Here is a 26978-nt window from a genome sequence, read left to right as displayed (position 1 = left end):
AGCTGCATTAGGGTTGTGTACAATGGCTGATTATATACCATGGACTTGGAATTAATAAAGTCAAAAGGGAAGTTTCCAAAGAGACTTTCATATGCTAAAGACTTAGTGGAGGCCTAATTATTGTCAAGGTAAGGTTGTTTTCTCCCCTCTCAGAGAGCATTAACTTTAAGTCTGTAGGGGAGTTCCTGGACTTTAGGCTATTGATGGGATTGCCTTTTTCTTGTAAATTGGTGGAGACTGTTATTAGTTTAACCATTTGGGTTTCTTTTTCTTTCTTGTTTTTGGGTAGTGCAAGTGTCCAAGGAGTATCATACATGGCCCACCTTGCGGGAGTGTGCTGTTAGCCTGTACTTTACCCTCAGCTTGCCTCATATTCCTCCTCATAGACTATCTTTTACTGCTTTTAGGTTCAACATCAGTGCTTAAAATTGTTAATTTTTAAATTTTCTCTGAATTATTTTGCCAACTTAAGATATATCTGAAAACTATTAATTTTATAATTAAACTTTGATAAGTTTTTTCACCAGTGACCCAAAATTATTCCATACCTTTCACTAATATTGGTCCTAAATATTTATCTTAAAAAATGTCAAGGAATAATCAAGTGAGGCAAATTTTATTCCATTTTTTTCATTGGAAAAGTGTTTAGATTAGCCATTTATAATATTAGATGTACCTCAAGATCAAATTAATGCACCTGAATTTCAAATAAAGCATTTTTGTTTTTGCTTTTTAATAGCTTTATTTAGGATAATTACCTGCCATAAAATTAATTCATTTTAAGTGTACAATTCAATGGTTTTTTGTAAATTTACAGAGTTGTGAAACTGTAACCACCATTCAATTATAGTACATTTCTATCATTCTGAAAAGGCCTTTTGTGTCCATTTGCTGCCATTTCCCAGTCTGTCTCCAATCCTAGGCAACCTCTAGTCTACTTGGCATCTCTAGAGATTTGCTTTTCTGTATATGTTATGTAAATGGAACATACACTATGTAGTCTTAAGTTTTTTGATCTGTATAATTTCATTATGGGAATAATCATTGCTTTTATGTATTTCTTTTATTCAGGCCTTTCTCTGTATAGAATTTTCACATTGTCAGTATCACTCAGAAACAGTGGTTTATCCAACTGCAGCAAGTTCACTGAGTACCGTTGGCACTGGTATTTATCCCTGTTGTAACCAAAAGGTTCTTCGGTTTGATCCCACTCAGCTAACAAAGGTAAATTTTGGTTTTTGTTGTTTTGAGGTTTTTTTAGATTTTATTTATTTATTTTTAATTTTTAAGTTTATTTTGAGAGAGACCAGGAGGAGGGGGAGAGAGCACATGGGAGGAACAGTGAGAGAGGGAAAGAGAGAGAATGCCAAGCAGGCTCCTTGCTGTCGACCCAGAGCCCAATAAGGGGCTCAAACCTGTGAACCGAGAACATGACCCAAAATTATAGTATAAAGTATAAAGGTGATACATTCCTGTAGGAAAGACTTTAAGGAATACAAAAATAAGTACAGTAAAAAGTTGAAGTCCCTCTTTACACCACTCCTTTGTTCTGCATCTCTAACCAGTTAACAGTTTCCTTTTAGATGATTTATACATTTCAGGCACAAATTATATGCAGTTTTTTGGTATTGGAAAATATGCTGTTCATATTATTCTGTAACTTGCCATTTTAGATCAACAATATACTTAGATTATCTCTCTGTCATTTTCTTTTACTGCTGTTTAATATCCTAAGCCGTGCGTATATCACAATTTATTTAACCATCCTCCTGTCGATCAACGTTCAGATTGTTTCCAGATTAATGGTATTACAGTGTTGTAATGAACATCCTTGCACATGTACCTTGGTACAATATGTGAATATTGCTGTAAGTTAGAGTTCTTGATCACTAACACTTTTGAAAATGTTATGTAATTAAATTTCATGAATGGGGAAAAAAATCTAAAACTATTCCTCCTCCTTCTCCTCCATATAACAGTTATTTATAAAGCACCAAAGCTGTGTCACACACTGTGCAAGGCAGAGAATAATCTAATTTCTGGAAAATTAGATAGTTTCCACCTTCGTGGAGCTTTTAGTTCATGCAATACTATCAAAGGAGGGAGGGGGGCGGAGCATGCAAGGAAATGTTTAAAGAAGTACGCAGGGCTGTAAATATCTATAATAGGCTGGTCTGATATGGGCATTGAAGTCAAGGAGTTAGCATTCAGTTGAGATCTGAAAAGTGGATAGGAGTATGTGAGGCAAAGAGGAGAGAAGGAGCATTCCAATCTGAATACCAAAGCCAAAAGGAACACAGTGAATGGGAGAGACTGAAAGAAACTGCCTCTTGTAGAAAATACATAGTTTAAGAAAAGGCTGGCAAGGTAAGTAAGTGTTAGGCCATGCAGGGGCAGGACCTCGTAGGCCATGTTACAGTTTTTTCTTTATCTTGGGTTTTGAAAATTGCTTATAGTGTGGATGGAGAGTGGCTTGGGAATGGTAAGTGCAGTCAGGTACAAGAGGAAGTTACCATGGTAGTCTTAGAGAGAGATGACAGTTTGGCCTAGAGTCATAGAGATGAATTCAGTATTTAGGAGGTAAAACTGAAATGGCTTGATGGATTTTATCACAGAGGAAGAAGGAGTTGAATATAACTCAGTTTCTTGCTTGTGCTCCTGAATAGTGGTAGTGCTGTCTACTGATGAGGAAACAAGAAGGGAATCCGGTTTGGAGAGAAGCTCATGAGTTCTGTTTTGGACATTCTGAGATTGAGTATTTTAGGGAGACAACCAAGCAAAGAGTGTTAAGATAATGGGTTTTAGGGCTCATAGAATTGGCTAGCGGAGGTGATAATTTTAAGTCTCCTTGAAACCAGCAGGTATGGGTGAGTATAAGAAGAGCAGAGAGCCTAAGGCAGTGCCCAGAGAAACTCCCAGAATTTAATGGCTGGATAGCAAGTGTGAGCCTGCAAAACAGAATGATCAGGAGCAGCTGGAATAATAGGAGGAAAACCAAGGATGTTGTCATGAAAGTCAAAGGAGTGGTATGTAAAGAAAGAGAAAGTGGGCCATGATGCCAAATACTGCCAAGGGTCAGAGAATACTGAAAGATATGCGTCCTTGGCTTTGGTAACTTGGTATTCATAAGTGTGAAGATCTGTTTTGGCAAAGTGCTAGATCCCAAAGCCAGATTGATAAGGGTTGTGGTGTGAGCGAGTAGAAGAACAAATGTGTACAATGTAAATAACAACTCTTTTAGGAATATTGAAAAAGGTAGAAGGTAAGTCACTAGTTACGTTATAGGTATTTATTTATTATTTCTGCTTTATTTTGTTTTGATTGGAGAGACCTTTTTAAAAGTCAGTGGGAAGCATCCAGTTGGGGAAGAGAGGTTGATATCATAAGGCTCTGAGGACGCAGAGTAGGGTGGGATTGTAAGCACATGTGGCTGTCTTAGTTTAGACAAGAGGAAGAGCAGTTCCTCTGTTGTCACAGTAGAGAAGAGTAGGATTACAGATATTAATAAAATTGTGTTTTTGTCATTAGGATAAGTTTTTTCCAATCTAATGCCTTTCCTGTTCTCTACAGGAGGGGTAAAGCCATCTGCTAATAATGAGAGGGAAAAGGAAAGGTTCCAAGGTTTGAAGGAAGTAACGAAGGTTTGAAATAGTCTTTTTGGAAAACATAAGAGTGAATTTTCCAGAGAAAGGTTGTAGGTTACTGAGCAGTTTGAGAGCCCATTGGAGATTGGTAATCATAAATTTACAATGAAACCCAACATGTCTTTTATGTCACTTTATCCAGCACCCCTAAGCTGATTGAATGCAGACATGGAGAAAATGTGTAGTTGAGTTCATCCAGAGTTGTGGTTTTGCAAGATGGGTATGATGAGATTTAACGGCCAAGGATTTGGGGTTTTAGCATGAATGTTATTGAAATTGATGAATCGTGGGATTTAAGCTAGAAGGTAGTTATATTTGCAATCAATTACCAACTTTAATTAGTCAGAAATTTTATTGGAAAGATAATAGGTTACCCATATAATGTTCATATTTAGAGTTTTAGGTAGATGCTTTGCATACAAAGCTATTTAAATTGGGTATGACACTTTAAGCCAAATGGAATTAACTTTGATAGGTCCAAGATATTTTATTAATTCATGGTTATGTTATGTTTTGCAGTAATATGATGTTTAGTCATTGCATTTTTTGTGATTATGATGTTTCTATTTTAACTATCACATTCACATCATTGTAAATAATACTTCTGAGAGTTATAACTCTTTGTCTTATTGTCTTATTATTGTCTGTTTACTGGTTATATAACTGCTTATATTGCATTCATTATGAGAGGGTTGAGAAATAGTAATTAAAGTGTATGTTAAGTCTGGTATGTGACATCATAGATATTGATTGAAGTGATTTCTTGGGCTAAATGAAATTTAAATAGCTCATATGGTGATTTATATTTCCAGTAATGATAGGCCAATTAATTCAGACAATTCTCCCATTAAAATGCAACTAAGAAAGGTGGATGAAATCTAAATATTATATTGAAAGCCTCAAAGAGCTATAAGATAATGAGGAATTAGTGGTAAGATATAGGAAATGATGGAAACCCTACATAGTGCTGGCTTCTATTCATAGGAGCAAATAGCAGTGTGAAAAAGGTGGCTGAGAGGCTAGGCTGAGCTTTAGGTGCCCTTTCAGAATTTTAGGGAATAGTCAGGGTCCAAGGTCTGCCTACCCCAAGGAATGGGGAAATAAAAAACATTCCCAGCTTATCCTTTGAGTTGGGATCCAAAGAAAATAAGATTAAATCCGAAGTAAACCATTCCTTGCCTGAATCATAGCCTGGCTTTGATTCAGTTGCATGGCCTAGGAAATTTTAAGTCCTGAAGTTGGATTAAGATTACTTAGATTGCCATTGTTCCCACACACCTGGAAAACGCAATAAAAATTCTCTTTGGAGAAAAATAACATTATTCTATACCTCAAGTTATTTCTACAATTAAAAAAATTTTTTAATATTTATTCACCTTAGCAAGAGACAGAGTGTGAGCAGGTAAGGGGCAGAGAGAGAAGGAAACACAGAATTGGAAGCCGGCTCTAGGCTCTGAGCTGTCAGCACAGAGCCCGATGTGGAGCTTGAACACATAAACCATGAGATCATGACCTGAGCTGAAGTCAGACAATTAACTGATGGAGCCACACAGGCTCCCCAATTTCTACAATTTTTTTAAATAAAATTTTCACCATACAAAGATAACCTGACATAGATGAAAGTAAGTCACTAAGAATGAGAACAGCAGAATTTGTGCCATGAAAACAAACCACAGATACTATAAATATTAGAATTATTGACACACACTATAAAATAAATAAGATTACTAGTTTAAGTTGATAGAAGTCAATCTTGGAAATTTTTGGTAGGAATTATAAGCTATAAAAAAGAGGATATAAGTAAAAACAAATAGAAATGCCAGAACAAAAAAAAAAAAAGGAACATCAAATTTAAGCTCAGTAGCAAATTTAAATTTAACAGTAGATTAGATACAACTGAAAGATAAAAGTTAGAAGAAACTATCCAGAATGAAGCACAGAGTAATTTACAAAAACCATTTGTATTTCCATAAACCAATGTTACAGGATCAAATTTGTAAAAAGAAACCATTTATAGTAGCTTCAAAAAATCAAGTACCTAGGATTAAATATAATAGAATGTGTTAAGAACTCTATATAGAAAACATAAAACACTTTTGAGAGAAAATAAGACTAAAAAATGGATTGTTATGCCACAGATTGGAAAACTCAGTATTGTAAAGATGTAAGTCTTCCCCAAACTGGCCTATTTAGATTAATGCAGTCTCAATAAAACTACTAACAGATTTTTATTGGGAACTTTGCTAAACTGATTGAAATGTCTGTGGAAATGAAGACGGCCAAGGATAGCTAAGATACTCTCAAAGAACCCAAAGGCAGAGTGCTTGCTCTGCTCAACGTGTGAATTTATTACAAAGCCTTGGTATGAGGGTGATACTGGCGAAGAGTAGACAAATAGAGCAGTGCCACTTGGATACTTGACTGTGACAGAGGTGGCAGTATAGAGCAGTGAGCAAAGGATAGACTTTTTAGTAAGAGGTCCTGGAACATTGGGATATCCATTTGGGGAAAAAAATGGTAATGGAATCTATCCCAAACTACTCACACACACAAAAAAATCTATATGTGAAAGGAGAATAATAAAGCTATTAAAAGATAATACCATAAAAGAAGCAGTTTTAATTTATTTATTTTTTATTTTACAGAGAGGGAGAGGGCAGAGAGAAAAAGAGAGTCTTAAGCAGGCTCCATGCTGAGCATGGAGCCCAAGGCAGGGCTTGATCCCATGAACGTGGGATCATGAACTAAGCTGAAATCAAGAGTTGGATGCTCAATCAACTGAGCCACCCACGTGTCCATTATTTTTTTTAATTTTTTTTTTTTTTTATTTCTAGGAGAGAGAGACAGCGTGAACAGAGGAGGGTCAGAGAGAGAGGGAGTCACAGACTGAAACAGGCTCCAGGCTCTGAGCTGGCAGCCAGCACAGAGCCCGACGCGGCGAACTGTGAAAGAGCTGTGAGATCATGACCTGAGATGAAGTCGTATGCTTTACCGGTTGAGCCACCCAGGCACCCCTATCTGGTTTCTTTATGTTCATCTTTGTTTTTTCATATTCGAGGCTGTATCAGATGTCTGGTGTCTTCTCGTTAGTAAGAGCAGACTATTGTAAAGGTTAATTAGAACGTCTTTGTTTTGGTGGGTTTTATGAACTATGACTGTCACTCTAGGCTGAACTGGCTGAGTTGTTCCACTTGGGACCACCCAGAATCAGAGTCATTCATTTATTTTTCTCTTAACTGGTCATATTTCCCAGGAAGAGCCTTCTAGTCTTTGGCCTCGAGGGTGTAGTCTGGTTGACTGAGTGGGAGAGGAGGACCCCGTGTCTGGACATTGAGTGTGCAAATGTTCACCCTTTCTCTGATTCCATTGCAGTCTTCTCATCTCAGCTGTTCCTGGTGTCCTCTAGACAAGAGATCTTTTGTTTCTGACTTCTCTGAATAATAAACTTAGGTCTTCTGCTATAGTCAGGGAGAGCCAGTCACTTCGCTTGGTGGGGGACTTGGGAGGTCCAACTGCTTTTTTTTTTTTTTTTTTAACCCATAAATGACACAAACNCGAACCCACGAACCGCGAGATCATGACCTAAGCGAAAGTCGGACGCCCAACCGACTAAGCCACCCAGGCGCCCCTATTTTATTTTTTTAAGTAAACTGTACCCCCAATATGGGGCTCAAACTCACAAACCCAAGATCAAGAGTTACATGCTATAATGAATGAGCCAGCCAGGTGCCTAAGAAAGAGATTTTTAAACTCCAGTACATCACCTACATTAAATAAACTTTAATAGGCAAAGTCATAGGTAGGCTCAGATATTAGCAACATATCCATAAAAGGCTTATATTAAAATTTTTTTTTTAGCTACTACAAATCAATAAGAAAACAAGTGTTTTATTTTTTTAATGTTTGTTTATTTTTGAGACAGAGACAGAGCACGAGCAGGGGAGGGGCAGAGAGAGAGGGAGATACAGAGTCAGAAGCAGGCTCCAGGCTCTGAGCTGTCAACACAGAGCCCAACGCTGGGCTCGAACTGTGAAAGAGCTGTGAAATCATGACCTGAGATGAAGTCGTACACTTAACCAGTGAGCCACCCAGGCGTCCCATAATAAGAAAACAATAATAGGACCATCACACAAGAAGGCAGTTAGCTGGGGGGAAAACGTCATTTACCTGTCCTATAAACAAGAAAAGGAGTTCAACCTCATTTGTAATTGAGGAAATACAAATTAAAACCACAATGAGATGCTACTACATGCTCCCTAGAATGACTAAGATTAAAATGCCTTTCCAAGTGTTACTGTATAGAGTAATAATACTCCTATACTTCTGAGAGTAATATAATTTGGTACACATGAGCACTTCTACACCAAGAAATGTAAAAGAATGTTCATAACAGTTTGATTTATAATAGCTCCAAACTGGAAACAACCCATCCATCAACTGTAGAAAATGCAAATTGTGAATTTTCATACAATAGAATAGTACACATTAAAACAAATGTTACATACAATAATGTATGTAACCACAATAATGTGGTTAACTCATAAAGACATAATGTTAAACAAAACTAGTGAGGTAAAAGTATAGCTAAGTTTAGGGATGCATCCTTTAGTGGTAAAAGGATAAAAGCAAGGAAGTGAGTACCATAAAAGTCAAGGTAAAGATTATCTTTTGAGAGAAGGGAGGCAGTTACAATCAGGAATGGGCCCTTAGGAATTACAAAAGTGTTGGTAATATTCTAGTTTTTCAAATATATGTATAATTTTTTTAAGTTTATGTATTTATTTTGAGAGAGACAGAGAGAGAATCCCTAGCAGGCTTTGCATTGCCAACATGGAGCCCCATGCAGGACTTGAACTTATGAATTGTGAGATCATGACCTGAGCCAAAATCACGAGTCAGATGCTCAACCAACTGAGCACCCCAGCAGTATTTTGGGCACCCCAGCAGTATTCTCTTTTTTAGTGTGAACGAAAGTGGGTTACATGAATATTCTTGGCTATTTGTGTTTCGTGCTCTTTTCTGTATGAGCATAGTTAACCCTTGAACAACAAGGGTTTGAACTGCATGGATCCACTTATATGTTGATTTTTAAAAATAAATACAGTATAGTACCATAAATGTATTCTTTTCTTCCTTATGATTTTCTTACATTTTCTTTCCTTAGCTTACCTTATTCTAAGAATATAGTATATAATACATATAACACAAAATATGTGTTAATCACTGCTTATCAGTAAGGTTTCCAGTCAATAGTAGACTCTTAGTAGTTAAGTTTTGGGAAGCCACAAGTTATATGGATTTTTGACTGTGTAGGGGATCAGCATCCCTAAGCCCTGTGTTGTACAAGAATCAACTGCGTTTTTTTCCTTTAGAAAAAGTAGCAAAATGGCCAAATGACAATATGGCTGGCCAAAGAAAAACAAAAACATACAATCATCTTTAAAGGAATATTTCTATTACAAACCAACCTTTCTAATGTAGTATCTCTTACATGGCAGGGTTGTAAAGTGAAGGACCACATAGTTGCTCTTCACGATCAAGGTGAAGGTGGAGATTTGCTGTCGTGTCCAACCACTAGAATACTGGACGATCTGCACAAACACAAAGATGTCATTGTTGTGCCTTTTTCCAAAGATACAGTTAGGTGAGGCGGGGGTGGGGGGATGTGCTGCTGCAGCTTTGTTCAGTGCCTCCCATCTCAGAATCCTCTATTCCCTTGTGCTTCCCCAAACCAATAATGGCAGTCCCCACATAGTTTACGTCACTCCAGAAAGCTTACTGAAATTCTGTGTCAGCTTGCAGTAAGAGCAAGCAGGTGTTTATTTGATAGAAAAAATATGGGAGGTCCAAGGGAAAGAAAAACTGTAAGAGGTTTTGGTGATTGAAAGGTTGGGACTTGCAATTCAGTTTTTGAGGTTTTTTTTTTTTTCTTTTCCCAGGTTACTTAAGCCCTTCTTAAATGCTTGATTGATACAACTAGAAAAAAAAAATGGTTAAGGTTACCTTTGCATAAATTTGAACTCCTTGATTTAATAATTTTTGAAGTCACTTCTGTCATTTTGCAATTGATTAAGTGCAGTAAGCTGTCAGGTCGAGGGAAGGGGGACCCTTTCGTGAAGGCTCTTCTCACAGAAGTACCAGTCCTAGCAGCCCATTTCACCACCTGGCAAGTATGATGCTTGGAGTGCAGTGGTGCCTCCCCTGTATGGAGTGTCTTCTGCTAGGGGAAATCACTGGAGCAATTAAGAAATGGAAATGTTGAGGTGGCATGCCTTATATTCAAGAACTATATTTCTAAACATTTATAAAACATTTGCAATAAAAATAGGTATCATTTGCATTTAACTTCTTCTGAAATTGAACACTTCTGAACCCTAAAATGTCTTTTTCTTTCAAGTGATTCTGGGCTTGGCCCCAGTGATGAAAAGGGTCTAGACTCTGATGTTTTATTGGAGCCAAATACACCATGGGGCCCCAAAAGTGGAGAGCTCAATGCTGTGAGTAGCTTGTTTCACTTATTCTTTTTTGATATGAACAATAGATGACATTTAATCTTTGACAGAAATGTGATGAGTTTAAACTGAAATTGATATTTCTAATTAATAAACATTTACTGACTATCTGATCGTAACAAGGGTATTATGCTGAGTTAGTAGGACTGTAAGGGTAATAGGACATGTTCTTTGCCCTCAACTAATAACTAATCAACTTAAATTTGGGGAAGGAATATAATATGTTCTTCAGAGGTTTTAATATGGACAAGTAGTGATTTAAGGATTGAAGATAGTATGAATGGGATATTTTGTCACCTCCTAATTCTATAAACTTTTTTTTGTATGAAATTATTAGTATTTTTTAATTCAAATCAGGAATGCATTTAGTTTTTGCAGGGTTTTGAAACTGAAATATTTTTCAGGTGGCCAGATAGCTTTGATTACTTTGATTCTTATTAGTGACAACCAGGGAATCTCTGTTTGCCTGTAAGCTTCCTGGCTTTGTATTGGCTGAGGTATCATTTACTTGACAAAGTGAAATATTCTATGTAAAATGCATTGTAAACACCAAATGGCTACAAATATTCAATCATGAAAATTCTTTGATGAATTATATATAACAAATGAGGTTTCTTGAATATCCATATATAATTTGGTTCTTGAATTTATAATAAAATATAAACATTAAAAAGTGATTGAAATAGTTCAAAAAATAAATCATATTATCTCTACATGTGGTTTACTTATCCTTTGTAAATGACAGTGGGACATGTTGACTTTCTTTTTTTGTTTTGTTTTTAATGTTTATTTATTTTGAGAGAGAGAGTGAGAAAAGGGGAAGGGCAGACAAAGAGGGAGACAGAAGATCTGAAGTGGGCTCTGCAGTGACAGCAGAGAGCCCATTGCAGGGCTTGAACTCATGAACCATGAGATCATGACCTGAGCTGAAGTCTGATGCTTAACCAACTGAGCCACCCAGGCACCACCCACCCAGAAGCATTGATTTTCTTTTTCTTTCTGTCTTTTTTAAAATGTTTATTTATTTTGAGAGAGTGAGCAGGCATGAGCAGTGAGAGGGAGTAGAGTGAGAGTGGGCAGAAAGAGAGGGGAAGAGAAAGAATCCCAAGCAGCCTCTATGCTGTCAGCACAGAGCCTGTTGCAGGGCTCGATCTCACAAACTGAAATCAAGACTCGAATGCTTAAGACTGAGCAACCCACGTGCCCCGATTTTCTTTTTCTTTTTTTTTTGTAAACATATACATCTTCCTCTAGGTAGCTGATATAAAACCTTGTAATACATCATTTTCAGCATGAGTTTTAAGTTGTTTCAATCTGGAAAGAAACTGCTTGCAGCTTTTTTCAATTCTTACATATCCACATGAAAATAAGGAGCTGCAATCTGAGTAGATACAGATTTATTAATCTCTTATTCCTTTGTCTTATAGTTTTTGTCACTGAAAAACTGGACTCTGCAACTGGTAAGTTAAGCAACTATACTCTACTTTTATGGATTCTTTCTTCCAAAATTAAAGTCTAGTTTAATAGAATCTTACCAGTGTCTTATTTTACAGACTTTAGTTCAATGCACTTATCTTTTTCAGCTTCTACAATTTTGCACATACTGAAAATGCCATTGTGTAAAACAGACATATACTCCATTATCTGGTTACATACTCCATAAGTCTCTTTTTATTGACTTTTTTGAAATCACTTTTAAGTCACATTAGGTCATAGAAAAAAGCAACAAATGTATTAAGTTCCAGATATTTGTTTGATTGATTGGTTGGCTGATTTTTTTTTAACTTCTTTGCCATCACTGCCATGTGCCACCAATATTCAGAAGAATGAAAATGGAATTTGGATCAGTGATGAGAGAAAGCAGGGTAGATGCAGGAAGCTGATGCAGATATGGTTGAGTAATCCAAGGCCACATTTATCCAGGGAATGTGTATATGTGGTTGCTTATGGGACTACTTTAATATTAGCAATTAATATATTTTAATGTAATCCTAATATCAAGGAACATACATTCAGTTGAGTGATAGAGGTTCAGTTCGACAAATGCTTATGACCTATTATGTGCCCATCACTCTACCAGAATGTGAAGGAAATAAATAAAAAATGTTTAATGTAATGTGATCCTATCCTAAATGTAGAACTTCTTATGGCCATTTCCTGAATGTTGGGTTAGGTATTAGTCTATCAGTTCTCGTTTGACTCACTAAATTTAGATAAATTTGAAAGTCCATTAGAGATTTATTAATATTATGTTTTTAAAAGGATGTGTATGTGTATGTTTAATTCAGAAACAGCAATCATTATTTTCTGAAGAGGAAGAATATACCACTGGATCTGAGGTCACTGAAGATGAAGTTGGAGATGAAGAAGAAATATCCAAGAAACAAAGTACTGATTTCTAAGATAAAATCAAGTCTCACTTTTATGAAAGGGTTGCATTCTGAAGGCTTTAATGCAAGGGATGATGAATTAGCTTTGTAAGTCTACATTGTAGGTTACAACATGGAAAATAAATAAATAAAGGAGGCTTCATCAATTTTCTCTAACCCTGGCACTAACACAGAATAATCACAGTTATTTAAAAAATGCAGTGTAAACAAAAAAAAAAAAAAAAAAAAAAAAAAAAAAAAAAAAAAAAAAAAAAAAAAAAAAAAAAAAAAAAAAAAATAAAATAAAATAAAAAAAATAAAAAAAAAAAAATGCAGTGTACTCAGAAGTAATCCTTCAAGTTTTCATTTCAAGTGTGACCTAAGGAGTTTCTCAAAATGTATGACTTACATCAGTGTAACGGAGATGATTTAAAGTGACACTCAAATGAAGCACTATACGATAGTAATCAGAGTATGATTTTTTTAAAAACTAAAAACATGATTTTATACAACTACAGAACAAACTTGTATCAAAAATTTTCAACTCTTTAGTGAGAGAAGTAGGTAAACTAGGTTCAAAGAGCATTTGAAGACTTGGGTATTTATAGATAGCACTTGAAAAAGAACGTTAAAAAGGATTACAAGTTAGATGCAAAACTGATGTCCTACAAGGCAGTAACTGATAACCTTTGAGGTTATCTTTTCCTCTAAAAAGGAATAATTTGCATTTCTATTAGACCCAAAAATCTGCAAGTTAATATAAAATTTGATGTCTTCTGGGCCTTTAATCAACATAGATAGGAAAGTCAGACAGAAAGACATTTCCTTTGAGAATTAAATAATTCTTACATGGGCCTTTTTTTTTTTAATGTAATTTATTGTCAAACTGGCTTACATACAACACCCAGTACTCATCCCAACAAGTGCCCTCCTCATCGCCCACCATTCATTTTCCCTTCCCTCCCTCTCTTTTATAACTTTTCCCCCCTTCCCTTCTACCATCGTCTTCTGTTAAGTTTCTCAAGATCCACATATTAGTGAAACATATGACATCTGTCCTTCTCTGACTGACTTATTTCACTCAGCATTAATACCTTCCAGTTCCATCCATGTTGCTGCAAATAGCAAAATTTCATTCTTTCTCATTGCCATGTAGTATTCCATTGTATATATACACCACATCTTTTTCCATTCATCAGTTGATGGACATTTAGGCTCTTTCCATGATTTAGCTATTGCTGAAAGTGCTGCTATAAACACTGGGGTACATATGCACCTATGCATCAGCACTCCTGTATCCCTTGGGTAAATTCCTAGCAGTGCTATTGCTGGGTCATAGGGTAGTTCTATTTTTAAGTTTTTGAAGAACCTCTACACTTTTCCAGAGCGGCTGCACCAGTTTGCATTCCCACCAACAGTGCAAGAGGGTTCCCATTTCTCCACATCCTTGCCAGTATCTGTGGTTTCCTGAGTTGTTCATTTTAGCCACTCTGACCCGTGTGAGGTGGTATCTCAGTGTGGCTTTGATTTTACATGGGCCTTTTAAATGGTCTTCCAATATGATACTAAAAGAACATGCAACTCTCCCTTTATCTTTTTTCCGACTTTTATACAATTTTTCTCTATGTGTTCAATCCTCTTATTAAAAACTAGTCCTTTATCAGTTACTTTTAAATCATAATTAGTCAAGGAGAAAATGCTGCTGTGTTTTGTGTGGGCTTTTTTACCTACAGTTGATTGAGGTAGACTTTGTATATAATAAAATTCACCCATTTTTAAGTGTACATACTGAGTTTTGGCATACAGTTGGGTAACCACCACCAAAATCAAGACCTAGAACATCACTCCAAAAACTTACCTCCTGCCCCTTTATACTCCTCTAATGTCTCATGTAAGCAGAATCCTAAGTGTGTGTGTGGCTTCTTTCACTTAGTATAACATTTTTGACATTCATCCAGATTGTTGTGTAGTTTGTTTCTTTTTACTGCACAGAAGTATTCTAATGTGTGAATATATCATAATTTGTCCATTCACCATTTCATGGACATTTGGGTTGATCCAGTTCTTGGTTATTATGAATAGTGCTGCGGTGAACATTTGCATACAAGTCTGTGTGGACATATGTATTCATTTTTCTTGGGTAGATACCTAGGAGTGGAATCGCAGGGTCATATGGTAAGTGTTATGTTTAACTTTATAAGAAACTGCCAAACTCTTTTGCAAAGTGACTACCATTTTGTATCCCACCAGCAATGTATAAGAGTTCCAGTTGCTACACGTTTCTACCAATATTTGGTATTATTATTACCTTTTTAACTTTAGCCATTCTAGTGGGTATATAATTCTGGGCATCTTCTCATGTCCTAACTGGCCATTTATATATCTTTTTCATGAAGTGTCTGTTTAAATGACCTTTTGCCTATTTTTTAGTTGGGTTGTTTGCCTCATTACTGAATTACAAGCATTCCTTATATATTTTTGGATACAAGTCTATATATTTTACAAATATTTGCCCCTAGTTTGTGGCTTGCCTTTTAATTTTATTAATGATGTCTTTTGGGAGCGTCTGGGGCACAAAGTCGGTTAAGTGTCCAACTGTTGGTATTGGCTCAGATCATGGTCTCACGGTTGTGGGATGGAGCCCAACGTGAGATCATGGGATAATCTCACAGTCATGGGATAGAACAGCATGGAACCTGCTTGGGATTCTCAATCTCTCCCTTTCAGCAGTTCTTTTTTTTTTATTTTTTTTTAATGTTTTGTTTATTTCTGAGAGAGAGAGAGACAGGTGAGCAGGGGAGTGGCAGAGAGAGGGAATTACAGAATCCAAAGACAGGCTCCAGGCTCTGAGCTAACTGTCAGCACAGAGCCCGACACGGGGCTTGAACTCACAAACTGAGATTACAACCTGAGCCGAAGTCCCACTCTTAACCTAACCAACTGAGCCACCCAGGTTCTCTTTCTCTTTTCTTCTATTCCTGTCCTGTGCATGCATGCACACTTTGTCTCTCAAAGAAATTTTTAAAAAATAATGTCTTTTGAAAAACAAAAGTTTTTAATTTCACGAACTCTAATGTTATAGTTTCCCTTTTATGTTTCATACTTTAGTAACTAAGAAATCTTGGTTTACCCCAAGGTCACAAAGATTTTCTGCTATTTTCTTCTAGAAGTTGTAGGATTTTAGCTTTTGTATTTAAGTCTATGATCCCTTCCAGATTAATTTTTGTATATGGTATAAGTTAAGGGTCAAGCTTCCCTTTGTTTTCCTATAGGCGTAGCCAGTTTTTCCAGAATCATTTGTCAAAAAGAGTATTCTTTCCCATTGGATTGGATTACCTTGACACTTTTGTTAAAAAATCAACTGATCATTTACATGTGGATCTATTTTTAAACTCTTTGTTCTCTTCCATTGATTCTTATGTCTCTTTTACATCAGTATATCAGTAACACATGGTCTTAATTTTTGTAGCTTTTAGTGACTCTTGAAATCTGGTGATGTGAGTCCTTCAAATTGTTCTTTTGTTTATAGATTATTTTTGTATTTCTAGGTGCTTTGCATTTCCTGCCCATTTTAGAATAAAGATAACTATTTCTACAAAAATACTGCTGGAACTTTTATTAGGATTGTGTTGAACCCATATGTCAATTTGGAGAGAATTCCTTTTTTTTTTTTTGAAACAGTGGCAAGTCTTCCAATCCATGAATACAAAATATCTCTCCATTTATTTAATTCTTTAATGTCTCTCAACAGTACTTTACAGTTTCAACATAGCAGATATTGAACATCTTTTGTTCAATTTATTCCTAAGTGCTTTTTTAAATGCTGTTTTAAGTGAAAGCAGGTTTTTTAAATTTTTCCAATTTTTCAGTTGTTGCAGTTGAACTTGTTTCCTGTGTCTTTGCTAGTTTCACATAATTTTTCTTTGCTTATTAGATTACGTTCCAATATGTATGTCTTTTATTCCTTTGTCTTTCTTTTTTACTCTCATTAGAACCTCATATTGACTACAAGTGGTGAGAACACATTTCCTTGCCCTGTTCCCTATCTTAAGGGGAAAGCATTCATTCTCTAACCATTCTTTAACCATTAACCATTTAAGTATAAAATGTTAGTGGTTGATTTCTCATAAATGCCCTTTTTCAGGTTGAGGAAGTTCTGTTTCTAATTTGTTGAATTATTGTAGTGAATGGGTGTTGAATTTTGTTAAATGTTTTTTCTCCATCTATTTAGATGATGATATAGGTTTTCTCCATATTATCAGTTTGATGGATTACATTGGTTTTTCAAATGTTATACCAGTCTTCTAAAGTAAACTTCACTTGGTTATGAAGTATTCTTCTTTTTATATATTAATGTATTTGATTTGCTAGTATTTTGTTTTTGTTTTTGTTTTAAATATTTTGTTTATTTCTTAGAGAGAGCGTGAGCAGGGGAGGGTCAGAGAGAGAGGGAGATACAGAATCTGAAGCAGTCTCCAGGCTCTGAGCACCGAGCCCAACACGGGGCTCAAACTCACAAACGTTGTGATCATGACCTGATCCAAAGCCGGACACTTAACCGACTGAGCCACCCAGGTGCCCCGATTTGCTAGTATTTTGTTAAGGATTGTTTGTGTTTATGAGTGATACTAGTTTTTTGCTTTTAGTTTCCAATGACGTCATCTTCAAGTTTGGTTATTAGGATAATACTGATCTCATAAAATGAGTTGGAAAGTGTTCTCCTCACTTCTCTTTTCTGAAAGAACTTGTGTTCTATTTGTATTATTTCTCCCTTAAATGTATTATAAAATTATCAGTGGAGTCATCTGAGCCTAGAGTTTTCTTTTGGGGAAGATTTTTAATTAATTATGAATTTAGTATCTTTAATGTAGTGCTAGTCAAGTTTTCTATTTCTTCTCGAATCTGATAACTTGTCTTTCAAGAAAATTCTCCATTTTTATCCAAGTTGTTAAATATATTGGCATAAAGGCGGCTATAATATTTTCTAAAAAATTACACTTTTAAAATGTAAATACTCAACTTTTTACCTCTCTTTGATTATTTGCCAGTACCTGCATTTGGTGGTTTATAATATTTTTGTTCTGTTTTTATCATTGTTTTCTTTAGAAGAACTTGTCTTCACACTCTGTTATCAAATCTCACCCTATCATGTCTTTTTAATGTTTGGTAAACATTGACCTAATGTACTATCCTTACCTTCAAAGGTTGAGTTTTGAGAAACACCTCTTTCCCTTCCTCCTTTTCTTTTCCTTTCCTTTGTCCTCTACACTGTCAGCCAGAATAAATTCAGAGTACTGATTATAGTTCAGAGTACAATTTGTCCCAAATCTGCTTCCTTCCAAGATCATTTCTGTCTTACCTCCATTTTTGTCCCCATAGCCCCTTCACACACCCCCAACCAAAGATATTTTAAAGCTTTTTTTCACTTCCATTCTCAAACTGTGTTTTCCTAGGTTATGGTTATTTTTTTTATATATAAAAATTTGGAACTAGGTGTTAAATCCACTATCAAATTAGATTCAGAGAGATACATATAGTTTTCCCCAACACTTTCAACATTTAATTTCATTGGGACTTTGAATTCATTGCCCTGATTTTTTTTTTTTTTTTTTTTTTGCCTTCAGGTTTTCACCAACTAGAAAGAAGAAAAGTAATTAAAACCCCTGTAACACATGTCCAATTTGACTTATCCATACATTTATTTTTTATTTAGAGGTAATTTGTTAGTTATAAGAAACAATTTTTTTTTTTTTTACAAAATGGTTTTATTGTTTGGAAGTAAGTAACAAGTGCATTGGAGAAGTATGTGAGACTTATGCTCATAACATTGACTTTCTTTTGTCAGGAAAAAAGGAAAAGCCAAAGAAGTTCACAAAACAACCAAAAAAGCAAATGTCTTCACCCTGTGGTCAGAAGAAAGAAAAGGTGTTAGAGAAGGTAATTCTAAATTGTCTATTATTGTTCTAAAGTTCATATTAAGAAATAAGCAGGCAAATGTAGCCAAGAAAAATCTGAAGAAAAGTAAGAACCTACCACAGTGGAATGCTAGCATTATAATAATAAACGAAGAAGTTCCACATAAACTGAGATTAAAGATCTCTAAAATATATTGATAGGCGAGGAAAAGTACGTATAGTGTAGAATGGATAGAGGAATCTATAGATCCTTATATATGCATAAGATATCTTTGAAAAACTGCACGGGAAATTGATAAGACTGGTTGCCTCTAAAGGGAATGGAATAGGGGACTGAGACTTTTCACTGTATGTGCTATTTGTAACTTTGAATTCAAAACCAGTAGTTCAAAAATGAGATAAATAAGTAGACTTTATAATTTTTAAATAAATTATGTTTTATGACCTTTTAAAATAATCCTTATTTCACATGCCTTTGAAAGCCAGATAGGAATAAAAGGACAGTAGTAACCACATTTGACTAAAACAGAAATCATGGATTCCAAAAATGTATGAAGGGCTGGGTTGAGACAAGTTCCATACAATTATATTGGGCAGGTTGTACGTTCATCTGCGTGCTAAGTGCCACAAGCACACAAATGGGTGAGTTCTACAAGATTGTGTAAGCTGGAGCTTCCAGGTCAAACACATAAAGCTGGGTTCAAATTCTAGGCTTATATGTCTTTGGACAAGTTCCTTAACTTCTCTGAGCCTGTTTTATCATAGAAATTATTATGGCAGCTGTCTCATGTGGTTGTTGCAAGGCTTAAATGAATAATACTTGTAATGCTTTTGGTACAGTGTCTTGAATTCAATAAATGTAAGCTGCTTTTTATTTTTAAGTGTAACACTAATCAGTAAATACATTCTAATTAAACTTTAATGTTATCTACTCTTTTTTAGTCAACTTCTACTAGAGATATGTCTCCTTTCATGTGAGTATTGCTCCTTAGTCCAATCAGATATTCACTCTTAAAGCATCAATGCTGATTTTTGTTTAAATTTTCTAATAGCGTGAGTATGCAGAAGAATAAATGGGATGCCACAAGATCCTTGAGATTCAACCAGGATGCACAAAGGGAAGATGGTAAGCTTTAATATTTAGGTAATGTACAGATTAGGTATAAATACAGTGATAGGAATCTTTCATTTTATGAAGTATGCTGAATAGCTTTAAAAGTTCCAACTGGATTAAGGCCCAGAATTTGAACATTCCCTGGGAATCGACCAGAGTTATATTAGTAGACAATCCCAGCTGATAATTGTGTATTGTTTTATGTACCTGTGGTTTGGAAGTCTCAGACTGACTTGCCCATTACTTGCACTCTGAAGATGACTGAATATCATATTTTAGTTTTGTTTACAGTGATCTTAAAAGCAGCACAATTACCTATGTATGAATCATTTTGCCACTCACTGCCTAAAGTTCTTCAAAGATAAATACGTGTAGATGTCTATAAAATAGTATCGAACACTATTTTCATAAATTCTTTATAAGGAAATGTGTGTTATAAGTTATAACTCATCCTTATAAAAAGTTAGGTTTATTATATTTTACCTCCAGATCAGCGGCGGATGTCTGAAATTACAGGGCACCTAATAAAGATGAGATTGGGTGATCTGGACCGAGTCAAGTCAAAGGAAGCAAAAGAAGTAAGAATTATGTGCTAGTGCACTGTGCTTGCATAGATATGCCTTCCTACTTTATTTTCGTCATGAGTAATATAAAGATGATTTAGGCAGAATTTCTAAAAACTAATTTAAATATTTTAATATATTTTTATATTCTGTACCAGTTAGTTCACTCATATAAATGTTGTCCACCTTCATATCACCCGTGGTCCATAGGTCCTCTATAACACGCATAATAAAGTAGGTCATTGCTGAAAGTGTAATGTCACACCAGGAATAGATTAGCCGTCCATTGCTGACTATCTAGAGGGTGACATTTTGGAAGTTGCTGATTTCAGTCAACTCTGTAGGCAGTGCTTTAGATGTTATTTCTAAAATAAGATGTCATCTTGCTAAAAATGATGACTGGAAATACCCATGTTCTTACTAAAACCATGCATTAGTCATAACACTGTATATTAACATTATTATTGGTATTATGTATCACAAAAACTCTTGACCTAATTCTTTTATTTAAAAGTTTACTTTCCTATAAAACTAAAATCTTTCTTTTTTAATTTTAATATCAATATAATTAACATTGTCAAAAGTTCTAAAATCATTGCGACCTTGATTAGGCAAATATTTCTTAGCTGAGAAACCAAAAGCACGATCTATAAAAGAAAAAACTGACAAATTGGACTTCACCAAAATATGAATGGTCTTTTTGAAAGACACTTAAAAAATGAAAAGACAAGCCATAACCTATGAGAAAATATGTGTAAAACACTTATCTGATAAAAGATTTGTGTCCAGAATATATAAAGAACTCTCAAAACTCAATAATAAAAAAATTCAGGGGCGCCCGGGTGGCTCAGTCGGTTAAGCGTCAGACTTTGGCTCAGGTCATGATCTCACAGATTGTGGGTTCGAGCCCCACGTCGGGCTCTGTGCTGACAGCCAGCTCAGAGCATGGAGCCTGTCTTCGGATTCTGTGTCTCCCTCTCTCTCTGACCCTCTCCTGTTCATGCTGTCTCTCTCTCAGAAGTAAATAAAACATTAAAAAAAAATTTTTTTTTAATTCAGTAAAACTAAATGGGCAAAAGATTAACCAGACACTTCATGAAAGAAGGGATACAGATGGCAAATAAGCACACAAAAAGTGCAGCATCATTAGTCATTAGGAAAATGTAAATTAAAACCTCAGTGAGATGCTACTGTATACCAACTAGAATGTCTAAAATGAAAAAAAAAAAAAAAAATGCTGGCCAGGACGGAGAGCAACTGGAACTCTCATATATATTTGGTAGGGATGCAAAAAGGAATGGTCACTTTGGAAAACAGTTTGTCAGTTTCTTATCAAGTTAAACATTTACTCACCATAGAGATAAGTTCACACATGTTTATACTGGCTTTGTTCAGAACTGTCAAAAATTAGAAACAACCCAAATGTCCTTCACCTGGTAAATGAATAAACTGTGGGGATCTGTGCTGACAGCTCAGAGCCTGGAGCCTGCTTCAGATTCTGTGTCTCCCTCTCTCGCTGCCCCTACTCCGCTCATGCTCTGTCTCTCTCTGTTTCTTAATAATAAATAAATGTTAAAAATTTTTTAAAAATAATAACATAACTGAATCTCCTACACTTCACAGTAAGTGAAAGAAGCCAGATTCCAAAGGCTACAGACTGTATGATTCCATTTAGATAATGTTTTCGAAAATACAAAACTGTAGGTTCATAAAACAGAGAAGTAGTTGCTGGGAACTGATTATGGGTTGACTTATGAGAGGAACAAGGGGATTTTCTTGGGGGTGGAAGTGTTGTATGTCTCCCTTATAATGATGGTTACACTACCATATGCATTTTTAGAACTCAGAACTGTACACTAAGAAGGGTGAATTTTTACTGTATGTACAATTATTCACATAAATTATAATACAAATAGCCTGAATTTTAAAGATCAAAATAAAATTACTTCTAAGCTAAAAAGTAACGCCATGTTAATAAAACAGAATTTCTGTTGATTCCATAAAAGTAATAACTTCATTTTGCCCCTTTACTCTGCAGTTTGCAGGAGGTATTTATTCCAGGCTTGAAGCGCAAATCAAGGCCTCAGTGCCGGTTGCCCGCCAAAGCAGCTCAGAAAAAAACACAAGGTAAAGCAGCATAAACAGATCCAGAATGCCACTGGCTTTGAAGTGATTTCCTCTTTTTAGGGAAAACTGCGTGAACAATAGAGGCACATAATTGGAGTTTGTTTTGTTTCAAAGATTAGATCACCAAGACATTAATCAGAACCAGAATTTAACTTTAAGACTCAAAAAGCTCATAAGCACCAAATTTAATGAAAATATAGTTTTGGGTTTTTTTTTAAGTTTTCTGTTTACTGAATTAGCTCTGTTCTGAGCCACCTGCTGATAAGAATGTAACCTATACTGCTACCATGAATTAGTAGAATTTTATACTGTTTATGGGTTATATATTATTATTTTATATAAATCATTGAAGTCTTTCCTGTTCCTTAATTTATTTCTCTTAATAAAAAGTAACTTGTGGGTCCTCTGTCACTTTATGTCACAAAATTTCTTTTAAATTTTAACAGTTATTGAGATTGGATCATTAATACTACAGATCCAGATGCCTTATCAGCAATTCTGAAATCCAGAAAACTCAGAAAACCATAAAGACTTTTTATACACTTGTGGCAACTCAAACCCAGCTGAGCTACTATGATGCTATTTATAGTTTTTATTTATCACAATTAATTTAAATGTTCATTTGTTACACTTAAAAAGTATTAATGTGTTTGATGAAAGGGCACTACTTGAATCCATAATATACAATATATGTACCATATTTTCTCCCCCACACCCACAAAAATTTGAATTCCAAAATATGTCTGACTCTAAGGGCTTTTAAAAATGGATTGTGGAGCTACATGAAGTTTGATTTCACTCTGATACTGTCAAGCAAACATAACCTGAAGTAGCAGCAAATTCCTACTGTTTTAGAAGCATCTCTGATCTTCTTTTCTATTTAAAAAATCTAGGTCTAAAAGCCGTTTTGGTCCAGGGCGTCCTGCATAAAGCATCTTAACTGTAACTAAAAAGAAGACACACCTTTGGACATCTGAAATTGCTCACTTCTTGAAGATCTTCAGAACAATGACTTCTAAATGTTTTAAGTTATTTACTAATTATTCCTGTAAATCACATAAATCATAATGCTAAGGGAAATGTATAGTTAGGTCTTTTGAAGTCTAATTGTAAATATGAAACTTCTTAAATCTGATTTTCCTTTAATGTGATGCTATGTAGAAAATTAATATTTACAAATTTGCATAGTTAAGACTCCTAATATTTGTTATCCTTTATTTATTTGAAAGATAGGAGGCCTAAACTCTCAAGTAGCTAAGACTTGTTAAGACCGTAATAAATTAAGGAACACAGCTGGTGATTGTACTGTGCATGTGCACTGATTATAGTATGTCTTTGAGCTGTAACTCTTGAGATAGCATTGAGAACTGCAGTCCGTGTGATGAAACACCCAGTGATGCTAATTTTAAGTTTGCATGAATATTAAGGAGTGACAGGTCTCAAGCCTGCATTAAATAAAGTCTCAAGGTGTGAGGTATTTCCTGTGTTGGGCAAGAGGGTTCATTTTTTTCAGCATTAATCCATCCACGGAAAGCACAATGTTAATCCAACTTGTTTTTCTTTCGATTTTTCATGCTTATCTATTGGTTATCTGGCTGGAATTACTGATTATTCCTCTTCTCTGTGAAGCTAGTGCCATTCTGAATTTGTTAAAATAACTGTTGATAGTTTTAGGATAGTAAATCATTTTAGTTGTATAAAACACCCACTGTGCAGTTCTCAGGGCTCTAAACCCAACCATGTTTCTAAAGCCATTCGAATAGCACCATTAAACAGTTAACAATTACTTACTACTTTAGCAATGTCTAGAAGGAAACATTCCCAAATACATTTGATGGGTGAAAAAATGGCATGCATTCAGTAGAAATCAAGCTAAATTCTATTTTATAGATCATGTTTTAATTTTTCTAACCAAGCAGAAAGAGTGCTCAGGGAAAATTTGTTCCAAACCATAAGCATATAAAAAGTTATGTGTTTAGAAATCACATATAGTCCTCTGGGAAACTTAAAATGCACTGTTTCTATTTTTAGTCTTCATTGTCTTATAATTGGAATTTCTTCAAATTATTTAGAGAACAGATTTTGATAATGTGTGACAGAATGGCAGTTTCCATTGAAATGTTGAACCATTAAACTCAGTTAACATACAGAAATCATTTTTAGGGACTATTTTAGTTAATAAATGAAACTAGATGTTATTTAATGTTACAGGTATGGCTTTTCCAAGGTTTTCGAACTTCTGTTTGGAAATTTTGTTACAGTTTATGTATTTGTCAATTGTTTGATGTTTTTGAAATAGATTATAAAATTTTTGTTTTCAAAAGAAAATGTTTTGTACGTGGTCTATAAGCTCTTATTTGTTTCTTTTACTGTACTCTCTGATTAAAAGGATTTAGGTCTGTACATGTTATATAGTGCTGTGACAGTCACAACTGGAAGAGGAAGTATGCTCTTTAGATTTTTAACTGATGATTAAAAAGGCAAATTGCTTCTCCCCTGGGAGGACTGTACCAGTGGATTGATTTTTTTACAAACCAGAACTTATCAGAATTTTATTCTTTTCAGAATAGGCTTTTTATTTTGTAATCATCTGTAATACATAGGACAGGTACCACAAACATTTTAATCAAACTCTTAATAGTATTTCTTTTGCCAAATACTTTGAAAAGGTTTTATCTTACATTAACTCTGAATTTGCATTTCTTTAATTGAAATAAATGTTAATGACAAAAATTGTTTGAAAACTCCCTTGATCTGAATCATTCCATCTTCTCAGAAAAAGTCTGAATGGGCTTCCAAAGCACAGGTTTTCATGAAAAATTAGCTCTGTTACAAGATGAACTTTATAAATTTTAAGATTGTTTTAAGTGAGGTTATCCTGGTAAAGATTCAGCAAAATATTTAGGGGATAAAATATTTCAGAAAAGATGGTCTGTTAGGAGTGGTTATTCCACACTGTTGCACCATGTTTGTAATTTTCCCTCTTCGGAACATTCAGCCAGATACTGTCAGATATGCTACATAGCTTTGGAAGCTGAGGCTGAAGCCCTTTTATGCTAATCTGCTAAGGGCAAATTTAGTATTTAAAAAATGCCTTTCACATCTAATATCTGGGATTAATTCTTCAGCTATTCTTCAGCTATTGAGCAACTATAATGAATCTCACCTTTTCATACCCCCTATTTAAAAGTTACTGGGCTACCTAACTAGTTCAATTCAAATAGGCTAGCTCTCCCCCTCTGATTTAAAGCTAATCTATTGGAGAAGATGATGTGGTAATAATGTTATTCCCACCCATATGGGATTGTTGGAGGATTAAATGATTTAATAGATCTAAAAAAAATTATCACAGTACTTTCTGGCTGATAGTAAACCCTCCATAAATGTTAACTATCGTTGTTGCATTGTTATTTTAATATTTGGAAAGTAGCCTTAAATTCTTTAAGATGGAAGTTTTATATCCCTCTTCCTCTAAGTTGAATTACTAAGAGTGTGTGTGTGTGTGAGTGTGTGTGTATTTAGTGCAAGAAAAAAAGAGGCACCAAATACTTTGGTGGTTGTTATGGCGTCATGTGTTACTTTATTATATTAAAGGTCTTGGCGTTACTTAGACAAAGTAAAGAGCAACTGAGGAAAGAGCTATGTAGGGAAACGATTTCCTGATGTTGTTAATGACCTATGCTGTTTTCAAAGAGGTTTACTGAATAGAGTGAGAACTGCAGCATAGTCTTATAACATCCCTCTTTCCGAGATGCATTTTTCCTTGAGAAAATGTAGCTAGTTTGGCTCTTCTTATTTGTCTAGGACAAGGCTAGCTCTTATCAGACTGTAGGTGCTATAGGAGAGTAGTTGCTATTTGTTGAATATGTATACTGAGGATGGCGCTAGCTCTCTTACATGTTTTACCTCCATTAGCCTCACAATGAACCCCCAAATCAGGTGTTATCCATTTTATAGGTAGGGAAGAGAGTGCAGAGAGGTGAAGTAACCCACAAACTGGGATTGGAATCTGGGCCTATCAGCAAATTCCAACACATTGAAACCATTTCACCATGGATTGCTTTAGACAGTCCCTCCTGGAGTGCCTCTTGCCTCATGGCAGCTCCTTCAGGCTGGAAATGGCTCACTGCCTATCATTCCAATCATGTTTATCCAGCTGCCTACTTGCGTTCCTATTAGGAATACCGATAAGTGTCTCCAACTGAACATAGCACGGAACCTGTGCTGTATCCCACCCCTCCACTCCCTGCTTGTTCAAGCCTAATCTTCCCAGTTCAGTAAAGCACTACCACCCACCCAAGTGCAAAAACCAGCTACTCAGCAATTATTCCTGTTTCTCTCTTTCCTCCACTTTTCCACATCCAATTCATCAATAGATCCCAAACATGCCCTTACATCCATTTGCTTCTCTCCATCTCCATTATCCCCATGCCAAGTCATTAACATCTTCTACAGGAAGTGTCACAATAGCCCCCTAAGTAATTCCCTGGCTTCCACTCCAACCTGTTCTTCACAAAGCAACTATGGTGATTTTGAAATGTGAATTAGACCACATTACTCCCTGCTTAACTCTCCAGTAACACCCCATCAAACCTAGATTAATATGCAACCTCCATGGCTCAGGTTTCCGAAGTTTTACTTGGCCTCACCCCTAGTTGCCTCTCGATCTCTTTTTCCATCCTGCTTGCTACATTCCCCTCATATTAGCCTACCTGCTCTTTCAGTTCCTTCACA

The 26978-nt window shown here is 35.4% G+C and overlaps 1 protein-coding gene across 6 annotated transcripts in view; it reads left to right on the top strand.

Moving 5' to 3' along the window:
• The window catches only part of KIAA1841 (KIAA1841 ortholog), a 62394-nt gene extending 37442 nt beyond the window's left edge, over positions 1 to 24952 (top strand). For 4 of the 6 annotated variants that reach the window (XM_039240341.1, XM_039240339.1, XM_039240340.1 and 1 more), the window contains 11 exons: positions 1072 to 1224; positions 9143 to 9288; positions 10042 to 10141; positions 11584 to 11616; positions 12445 to 12544; positions 18371 to 18462; positions 19383 to 19414; positions 19493 to 19566; positions 20044 to 20132; positions 22156 to 22244; positions 23138 to 24952. In XM_039240341.1, coding sequence (XP_039096272.1) covers positions 1072 to 1224; positions 9143 to 9288; positions 10042 to 10141; positions 11584 to 11616; positions 12445 to 12544; positions 18371 to 18462; positions 19383 to 19414; positions 19493 to 19566; positions 20044 to 20132; positions 22156 to 22244; positions 23138 to 23174 — 945 coding nt within the window. In that variant the 3' untranslated portion in view covers positions 23175 to 24952. Of the gene's footprint in view, positions 1 to 1071; positions 1225 to 9142; positions 9289 to 10041; positions 10142 to 11583; positions 11617 to 12444; positions 12693 to 18370; positions 18463 to 19382; positions 19415 to 19492; positions 19567 to 20021; positions 20133 to 22155; positions 22245 to 23137 lie in introns of those variants that run through there. The other 2 variants (XR_005529877.1, XM_039240343.1) reach the window with 2 other exon arrangements.
• Positions 24953 to 26978: the final 2026 nt, after the last annotated feature.

Source organism: Hyaena hyaena, unplaced genomic scaffold (assembly GCF_003009895.1).
Source record: "Hyaena hyaena isolate Hyena2069 unplaced genomic scaffold, ASM300989v1 scaffold_173, whole genome shotgun sequence".
Taxonomy (NCBI): Eukaryota; Metazoa; Chordata; class Mammalia; order Carnivora; family Hyaenidae; genus Hyaena; species Hyaena hyaena.
This window is presented reverse-complemented; position numbering and strand designations above follow the sequence as displayed.